A 9974-nucleotide genomic window follows, 5' to 3' on the forward strand; every position below is an offset into this window, starting at 1 on the left:
GACACTATTTGAGCAGCTTTTCGCAGAAAGGAGATGAAAAACTGTGTTTAGATGATCACCTTTAACCTCATCCACCAGTTTGACAACCTAAAAGTGCAATTCACAATAATAATTAAATCAAATAGAGGATATTACTGTTTCTACTGAAGAAGGTGTAAGCATAGGTTGTAGATGAAACTAATGTTCATCAGCGCCATCTAGTTAAACCAGGAATACTAAAAACTGCATCTGATACGTGTATTTAAAAGATAAGCAAATATTTTACCATAAAATAACAAAAGATACTCTAAAAACTGTACCGTAAAATAAAAAGCAGAGTAAAAAGGCTAAAATGTCCCGCAGTCTTACAGTAAAAGTTCACTGGAGCCACTAATCCAGCGATCATAACATCTATAAACAGGAAGACATTATTTTCAAAACAAGACTGGAACTTCAAGCAGGATGTAAATACAACCTCCATTTTTACTCTACAGCACATATTACTTATTTATCACTGAGCTTCATTTAAACAGCTGAGATAAATCTCACCTCCACGTCCAAAAAGAAACAACTGACGCCACAAACTGTAAGAAGTTTTACTCACCGACGGGTTTAAAACACGGATTATTTTATTCACGTTCCTTCTTATGGTTGCAGAGTCTCGTTTTCTTTGTAAATTTCGCCATATAACTCTATTAATAAATACATTTTTTGAATTAGCTGTAGCTTTTAGCCGGAGGAACCGTTAGCAAACAAAGCAGAGCTACGCTCCGTTTTCTACTTCGACTTCACATTTTTATCTAGATCCGGGTAAGCAAGGAGAGGATGCCATCTAGTGTTTGTAAATACAAACTGCAGGCCATGTTAAAATAGATGGAAGCACTTATTTCGCGTCACATGAATCACGTAATCAACTGCCGGATGTTACTGCTGACACAACAGACGAAGTAGACGACAGGAAGTAGTAGGAGGATGATGTTTTGTTTTTTTCAGGTGACGTGCTTGAGCCAGTAGTGACGTTTTCAGGAAACGGGAAGTCATAAACTACTGGATACTTATCAAGACTGATCAATTTAAACAGTAAAAGGATAAAAATATGAATTTAATCTAAATTTATTTTTAAAATAATTGCTAGAATTAAACAATGGTTTTTGCTATCTGTGATTTTGTTGAAGAAATTATTTCACTGGACTCTGAGTTCAGTGTTTAGGGCTGAAACAATTAATCGGATTAATCATGATTCATCGATTATTAAAATAATCGTCAACTAATTTTGTAACTGAGGAGTTGTAACTTGATAATAGACTCAAAAAAGGCAATTTGCTGAAAGAAAAACATGTTCAGAGCAGCAGTTAAGCCAAAATTAAACTAAGAATATATACATTTAGCGTGAAAACAAGTTTTTTTTTTCCTATAATATATTCTGGACATTCAAGTTGCACATTTTAGCTTCTGTAAAAAAAAAAAAAAACTTTTGCTAACCAATTACTAATTAGTTAATCTAACAAATATCAACAGATCCGAGCCTTTCACATGTTGATTTTGGCAGTTTTAGCTGCAGATGCATCATTTGCTACAAATAATCAAGCATTCACTATGGTTTGCCATGTTGTTGCATTTAAGCAACGAAATGTTTATTTATAAAAGGAATTTAATAGTTTATTTGCATTTTTTATGCATTTCGAATTTTGTATGGAATCAGCCTAAGTAACTAAATGGAAAATGACTAAATGTGACATTATTAAATGTGATTAATTGTAAGAACAATTAATTATTCAAATAAGTTGTATCAAAAATATTCAGAGTGAGGCTATGCTGCCGCAATATAGTACTAATATAAAATGAATTTGACCGACTGAAGAACTGTGCAGACAGATAAGGTTCTTGTTTGTTTGTATCAGTCAGAACCAGCCGGCTTCCCTTAGATCTCAACCACTAATCAAGTCGTGGTTCCTGGAGGAGGAAGTGAAAATCCCAGAAATGGTTTTACCTCATTAACACGGGCAGGATGGACGTAAAGTTTTCTACATCCACTGCATGAGACTGTGGGTGAAGTCATGGGAAAGTGAGAGATTAAATCTGCTTTGCATTTAGTCCCAAAACAACAACAGTTTCTCTCTTTACTGAAATTTGTGGCGCCTCAGAGGAATTAAAGCAGGAATATGAATAAGAATCAGATTTTGTTACTCTATGTATTTGTTTACCATATTGTTTTTAAAATATTTAAAACTTCAATAAGTTTGTGAAGATCCAAGGAAAAGAAGCGTAACCTGTCCTTTAGCGGCCTCTGGGGACTGAAGTTTGTATTACACCCATTTTATTTAATCTTTCATTATAAACGTAATAATGATGTATAAAGTCAGATGTTGTGATGCATTAAGAAGCCATTTTAATGTGTTTTTTTGTTTGTTGTTGTTTTTATTAGTTGTGTTTATCAATAAAATTATATAACCCTTAAACTACATAATGAATATTTGCTTTATTTGTGACTGATTAATTTCCTGCTCTGTCAGTCAAAAATATTTTGTATTTAATAATTTAAACACGTTCACATCTTTCTGGGCTCTTTAGTTACTTTTACACTACATTTACTTGGCTGAGACGCTTCAAAATATTTTATATTTTCCAGGTTTATTTTTCGTTAGTGCATAGTAATAAATATCTTTTAGAATACATTTCTTTTTCAAAGCATAATTTTTAATCACTTAATAAATATGAACAAAACTTATTCGTTTATGTGTTTCAAACATTGTCTCCATATTTTATCTCATTTTTGGGGAGGATGTATTTATTTCTCCATTCTCCTGCCTGTTTTCCCGTCTGAAGTGTTTTCCTCCACTGGTCCCTGAACGGGTCTCCGCTCCGTTAGCCTGATTAGCCTGCTAACCGCCAGCCTGTGTCCGTCCTCCACCCACCATGTGACCGACGGGCAGACCGGAGCTGCCGCTGCTTCCTCCCGGTGACGTCGGGCCGTAAAGGCGGCAGACAGGAGCGGATCGGCGGGGCACAGCTGCGGACCCGACGGCCCGTTGTGAGGATTAATCGATCGCTGATCAGAGCGGGGCTGATTGACGGACTGCCGAGCGGTGGTTTAGCGGTTTAGCGGTTTCGGATGGAGGAGGGATGCGTTGCCTAGAAACAGACACAGGACTGAGAGTGGAAACAGGCCGAGCGTCACTGCAAGTAAACACCTTCAGCTGCACCAACATCTCCATGTTTTGACCTGCTTACACTTCAAGACGAGCTGCTCCAGCCTTTAGGATGATAAATGTTTTCATTTTAATCAAAACCAAACATGTTTTTAATGCTAATGGCTGAAATATGACGTTAGAAATGGTCTTAGAAACGTTCACGTTGACTGATGATCCAATAGGTCCAATGTGGCTCCGGAGAAAAACAACCATTTTTAGTGTGCTGCAGTCCAGTTTTATTATTCTAATATTTCCAAACAGTTTCTGCGACTGAATGAAGTTTATGAGATTTAAAAAGCTGCAAAACTCACCAGCAGTTTGGTTGAGTTGTCAATGTTAAACAGTCAATATTGGATTCTGGGATATTTAGCTTAATATTAAAAACTTATTCAACATAGTTTGAGTGGTGATTCATTAATCTACTGCTTGCAGATGATTTTAACATTTACGTCCCAAACATTTGTGGTTTTACATTCATACTGGAATGTTTAAATAACACATAAAACTTGACTTGTGTTAAGTGGCAACAGACTTTAACTTACACCTTATTTGAGTGGTAATTTATTAACATATGCAGATGATGTTATCATTTATGTAAATTCCAGAAATGTGGGGTTTTGGAATATTTTAATAACAAGAAAAACTTGACTTAAGTTTATAGGTTAATTCTGCTGCTTGACTATTTTACTTCCATCCAGCAGAAATTTGAATCCATCTCTTTTTTTTATTGTAATCCAGACTCTGAATATTTATGAAAATATTTTCTTTTGACTTTGGATCCTATTTTAACTCAATTTAATTCAAATTATGCCATTTTTAATTGCAGAAAACATAAGTGGGAAAATAAATAATAAAAAAACCTTAAGTAAATATATCTTACCATTGTTGTTGTTGTATCTATTTTTTCTAAGTCTAGGTCTACATAATTACAACAGTAATGTCGTACATAATAATAATGTTAATTTCTAATTAAATTAAATTACAGAGTCCAGCTCTAAAGGTCTGTCTTTGTCTTCAGGTTTAGGATGAGCCTGTAAGTCTTCACTCAGGGAAAAGCAGCCGTCATGCCGTGTACCTGTGCAGAGTGGAGGAGATGGATCCGCCCGCTGGTTCTGGTTCTGTACGCCCTCCTGCTGGTGGCCGTGGTGCCGCTGTGCGTCTGGGAGCTCCAGAAGGACAAGGTGAGACCCTCCTGACTCACCTGGGCTCCGTTACGAGCCTCATCCGATCCAAACGTTTTGACCCAGAGAGGTTCTGCTGCTCTGTCTGCGCAGGTCGGGACTCACAGCAAAGCCTGGTTCATAGCCGGAGTGTTTGTGTTCCTCACAATCCCCATCTCCCTGTGGGGGATCCTGCAGCACATGGTGCACTACACCCAGCCGGAGCTGCAGAAACCCATCATCAGGTGAGACATAAACACAACCAGCACCGAGTTTTCACTCCGCTTAATGTGGGTTTAGCTAACTGCACTGAAAAAAATCTGACAATTTTCAGATGTTTGTGCTGCAGTGGAGGGAAAATAACACAATAAGAGGGGAGCATGGGCGGATTCAGGGGTGGGTTCATGGGGGGCGCTGACCCCTACAAAAAATTAAACTAACCTTTTGTATCAAATAAGGTTTTGATGACTCAGTTGTTCACAGATAAATGAAAACAACACATATTTTCTGCTAGAGAAAACATGGGCAGATTCAGGGGTGGGTTCATGGGGGGCAGGCCCCTTCAGAAATCTGATTTATTCTTTAGGTACATCAAGTTACAACCAGCTAAACTTTTTAAACATGAATAAAAGTAGAAAAACTTTGACAATGATTCAAATTTCTGTTGTGACTGCATGTTAGAGGAGCAGCCATATTTATCTAGTTGTGGTTTGAATAAAAGTGTGAATATATCACATTTTAGTTTTAACTCTCTGTAAGTTTACAGAAGAAAACACATCTGGTGTATTTTAGAAAAAATAAAATCAATTATTACTAACTAGATTACTGTACAAACCCATTCAATAAATAAGAATATTGACTTTAGTAACTCCATCACCAAGAGAAACACATTAATTATAAATTAATTAGGCAAAGACTGATGTTTTAACACCTTTGTCTCTTTTAGTTATGATGATTATCTGCTTACAGTTCATGAAAACATGAAATTTAAAAGTGGAATATTATATCAGACCCATAAAAATGTTTATTACATGCTTAACAGTTGTTAATTTTCAAAAGACATTTTTAATCTGACAAATGACACCAAACAGGACGTATATTCTAATTTGTATGTAATTTTAACTACATGCTATTTGTGTTGGTAAATTATTTTCATGCACTTTGATCCTCTGAAGTAATTCATAAAACAACATGAATAATAAAAAAGAAATTACAGTTTTAGGGAAGAAAACGCAGGTAACAACGACATGCAGGAAGTTTCTGAAACTTTCAGATTTTCCACAGAAAGAAAAAAAGAAAAATAAAGTGCATGAAAATTCAAACCTGGCAGAAATACTCAGATTCTCTGGTTTGTTTTCGTCTGGCAGGATCCTGTGGATGGTGCCGATCTACAGTTTGGACAGCGTGAGTCAATAATGAGACGATAATGAGACACTGTAAAACATTCAAAGGTGGTTTAACTTGAAAATCCAAGTCCACCTGCTGCCATGAAAATACAACTTAAGTCGACAAGAAAACAGTTTTAGTTTAAACTCAGAAATTAAAATTCATGAGGTTGATCTAACAACAAGAGACAAGTTGTCTGAACATTGTTTTTTAACTTCAATAATCTTAAATTGTGAGTTTTAACTTAAAGTTCCAATTTAAACCAAATAATTATTTCACAATATACAAGAAAAAAACTGTCCAAAACTGTCCTCACCTGGTTAAAGAGCCAAATTTCTTTATTTTACTCATAATGTCAAGTTATAATAACTATTTTACTTTAGAATAATTTAAATTATTGTTTCAAATTGCATGAACAAAATTTCTGATCTGAGAATGAATTTTATTAAACATCACAATGAATTCAGCTCACAATCATTTAGTGTGAACAGGACATAAAAATGAACATTTGCCTTAATAAAACAGAGTCAGATCAATGTAACGCATTTCCATCTCGGGTAACTTATTTGATTTAAAGAGTAGAAAATAGTAAACACAACTAAATGCGGCTCAAATGTTTTACAGTGTGGCAGCAGATAAAACTGAGCTCCATTCCTCACAGTGTGATTCAGGCCTTCCTCTCTCCTCTTCCTCGCTGCGTCCAGTGGCTGGCCCTGCGCTACCCCAGCCTGGCCATCTACGTGGACACGTGCCGGGAATGCTACGAGGCCTTCGTCATCTACAACTTCCTGGTGTTCCTGCTCAACTTCCTGAGCAACCAGTACCCGAGCCTGGTGCTGATGCTGGAGGTGCAGCAGCAGCAGCCGCACCTGCCGCCGCTCTGCTGCTGCCCGCCGTGGCCCATGGGAGAGTAAGACGAGCCGCGCCGCGCGACGAGCCGGAGGAGGTGAAGGGTTTTATGTTTTACTCATTTCTCTGACAGGGTGCTGCTGTTCCGGTGCAAGCTGGGAGTCCTGCAGTACACTGTGGTCCGACCCGTTACCACGGTGATAGCGCTGTAAGTTGGTATTTTTTAAAAATATTTTCCTTCCTGCACATTAGAAACCATCAATCTTCAGTTCTCTGGTATTTCTAAAGGTTCTTTAAAGGAGATTTGCTACGCAAAATTCAAATTCTTAAAGTTTTTTATGTCCATTTTTGTCTCAGCTGCTTTAAAAAAACACCCAGTCATCTTTTGGCAACAAGTTGATGTTTTTTAGTGTCTGGAAAATGAGCCGTTTCAAAAACCTCTGGAATGTTAAGTCATGCTGCCCCGTTACCTAGCAACGCCAGCTGAGTCCAGTCCTGCTACCTAGCAACCCCAAACTAGTCATGAGTTCCAGCACGTTTGGTCAGCTGGTTTTATATGTGCTGTACAATGGCTGCTGGGAAAGACCAGTGTTTTATTATTGACTTACTGTTTAGAAACCATTTTCTGCAATCTTGTTGGTTGTGCAAGAGGCTCCACTTCTGCTTTTCAAAGATGTACGGTTGTAGAATTGCGCGTCTGTTGGCGGCCATTTTCATATGTGAGTGTACAAGTTGAGCTTATTTGGATTTAAAGTGACAGAGGCCCTAAATAGGCAGAACTGACTAGATTAAACCTCAATTCTGAGAATGATTTTGTGGAAAAAATGTAATAAACATGTTTTGAATAGGCCATAACTCTGTTCTGATCTGTTAAAGGAAGCACAGCTGGTCACCTTTAAAGATATTTTAAACTTTAGTTGCTTTATTTCTCATTTTCTTTCCAGTTATGATATTTTTAGCTGCAGTTCTCAGCTCATCAGAGCATTTTTGATACTGAGTGGATCTCTTTGTTTCCGCAGCATCTGCCAGCTCTGTGGCGTTTATGATGAAGCCAACTTCAGCTTCAGAAACGCCTGGTCCTACCTGGTTATAGTCAACAACATTTCCCAGCTGGTAAACACAAACATCAACACAACACACCCAAATAAAAATGAAAAACTGATCCCTAAACGTTGGTCCAGCTGCTCTCCTCTCTGGTTCTGTCGGTCCAGTTCGCCATGTACTGCCTGGTTCTGCTGTACAAAGCCCTCAGAGACGAGCTGACTCCCATCAGGCCCGTGGGGAAGTTCCTCTGCGTCAAACTGGTGGTGTTTGTCTCGTTCTGGTGAGAACGGAGGCCGGACTCCGTCTGTGTCTCGTTATGTTTTAGATAAAACAGTCAGTGCTGGTTTCCCTGCAGGCAGGCGGTTTTTATAGCCTTCCTGGTGAAAGTGGGAGTGATTTCTGACAAACACACCTGGGACTGGGACAGCGTGGAGGCCGTAGCCACCGGACTGCAGGTCAGGATAAATATTTAAAGACTTTTTAAAATATGTTTCCATTACAAATGTGCACAAAATGTTGTTGATATTTGGCTAAAGTTGACAAAAAACCAAGAATTTCACAATTGTGATGTTTCCATTAAATAAGAAATGCAATTAAAATCACACATGATGAAGTTTAGTCACGCTGTAAGTCATTAAAAACATTCAGCGCCATCATTCTCCCACCACTTCCTGTCGTCTTCTTTGTTGTTTCTGCTAGTAGTAAAATCCGGTTTTTGATCACATGACTGGTGTGGTGTTTTTTCATTGCAATTTTGTGAAATAAACTAATTTAATTTCATCCAAAAAAATCACTGCATCGTATCACAAAAACTTTTAATAAAAAAATTAGACTTTTTTCAAAATGCTACAATTTTTATCTCTAAAACTGATTTATTGATTAAATGTCTGATTGATTCACAGGACTTTATCATCTGCATAGAAATGTTCCTGGCTGCTATCGCTCACCACTACACCTTTACCTACAAACCCTACGTCCAGGTATCCATCCATCCATCCATCCATCCATCCATCCATCCATCCATCCATCCATCCATCCATCCATCCATCCATCCATCCATGGGTTTCTTTCTGTTTTCCTGCAGGAAGCAGAGGAGGGTTCGTGCTTCGACAGCTTTTTGGCCATGTGGGATTTCTCAGACATCAGAGCAGATGTAACTGAGCAGGCCCGCCATGTTGGTGAGCATCATCAGCAGATTTCATTGGTCTCCATTTATTTTTACATATGTAATACAGAATCACTATAGCACAGCTTTTTCCTCTTTTCCAAAACTTAAAAGTCCCTTTTGATATTCTCCATATTATTGTTTATTCATTTCAGAAACAGAGAAACAAACCTTGTTATAAGTTAAATTATCTGCCAATGAAACTAGAACCTTTTCATTAATATTTAGGACTTTTTAACTTAAAACCAGCTCTTAGATTTTGCTTGTGAGTTAGTTTCGTTTTATTTTCAGTGTACTGAGATATTTAACCAAAAATACTTGGTAATATTTTGCGTTTTTGCAGTGTAACATTACTGTCATCAAACCGTTTTCCAGACCTCCATGGTTTCCTCTTCCACAGACTGATGATGTTTCTCTCCCTTCAGGTCGTACTTTCCTGGGACGTCCCAATAAGATGTACTTCGGCGTCGCGGCTCGACCCGAACACACCGAGCACACCGGCCTGCTGAACTCCACCTCCCAGGATCCAGTCGTCGCCGCGGCGACCTCCATGCCATCCTCCCCGTCTTCGGTGGGGCGGTACCAGGGCCTGGGCCACACCACCGCCCCTCACTCCATCTCCGCCCCGGCAGGTTTCACGTCTTCGTCCTGGGAGGACGACAGCGACTCCACGCCGCCGCGACTCGGACAGTAACAGAGATTCAAACTCTAGGTCTATGATAGAAAACTGAAACAGAGCGAATGCACTCTGAGGTCAAAGCCATGTCTGTTCAGAAGCTGGTATAACTTTAAGGTGAAGATGTGAATGTTTATAATCTGTATTTTGCTGTAGTTTTGATAAATGTGTCTGATGGGTTGGAGGAGGGAAGCAGCTTGTTGTTTCAGTTTTGTGCTTCATGATGTTGAAGTCCTTCAGAAAACTTTAACTGTTTGTCCCGACTCAATAAAAACACCTGGATTAACACAAACTGGTTCTACCATTAAAAGGCTCTGCGCTCTAGTATGCCGTAATACGTTTAAACACTGTTACCAGAGTTAGGTAGGAACTAGTCACATTTACTTGAGTAAAGGATTTTTACTGCTTTTTACTTGAGTAACTTTATTATGAAGTATTTCTTCTCTTACTTCAGTAAATTTCTGGATTTTCTACCCACTGAATGAAAAACATGTTTTAATCAAAAAGTCACCAGACACAGACAC

The 9974-nt window shown here is 38.3% G+C and overlaps 1 protein-coding gene across 1 annotated transcript; it reads left to right on the plus strand.

The window, feature by feature from the left end:
* Nucleotides 1-2849: 2849 nt before the first annotated feature.
* Nucleotides 2850-9777, plus strand: LOC106952669 (transmembrane protein 184C-like). Its single transcript, XM_015040920.1, has 12 exons — nt 2850-3238; nt 4187-4351; nt 4445-4575; nt 5698-5734; nt 6421-6626; nt 6699-6773; nt 7585-7678; nt 7777-7889; nt 7965-8064; nt 8512-8589; nt 8694-8787; nt 9200-9777. Exons 2-12 carry the CDS (start codon nt 4235-4237, stop codon nt 9466-9468), a joined length of 1314 nt encoding a protein of 437 aa, XP_014896406.1. The 5' UTR covers nt 2850-3238; nt 4187-4234; the 3' UTR covers nt 9469-9777.
* Nucleotides 9778-9974: the final 197 nt, after the last annotated feature.

This window comes from Poecilia latipinna, unplaced genomic scaffold, assembly GCF_001443285.1.
Source record: "Poecilia latipinna isolate Pla-1442-1.1 unplaced genomic scaffold, P_latipinna-1.0 Scaffold533, whole genome shotgun sequence".
Taxonomy (NCBI): Eukaryota; Metazoa; Chordata; class Actinopteri; order Cyprinodontiformes; family Poeciliidae; genus Poecilia; species Poecilia latipinna.

Bases quoted from the DNA above. Each gene is read 5' to 3' on its own strand.
- LOC106952669 (XM_015040920.1), top strand. From the start codon at position 4,235: ATGCCGTGTACCTGTGCAGAGTGGAGGAGATGGATCCGCCCGCTGGTT. The intron at 5,735-6,420 runs GTGAGTCAATAA...CGCTGCGTCCAG, and splicing joins CGATCTACAGTTTGGACAGC to TGGCTGGCCCTGCGCTACCC. The intron at 7,890-7,964 runs GTGAGAACGGAG...GTTTCCCTGCAG, and splicing joins GTGGTGTTTGTCTCGTTCTG to GCAGGCGGTTTTTATAGCCT.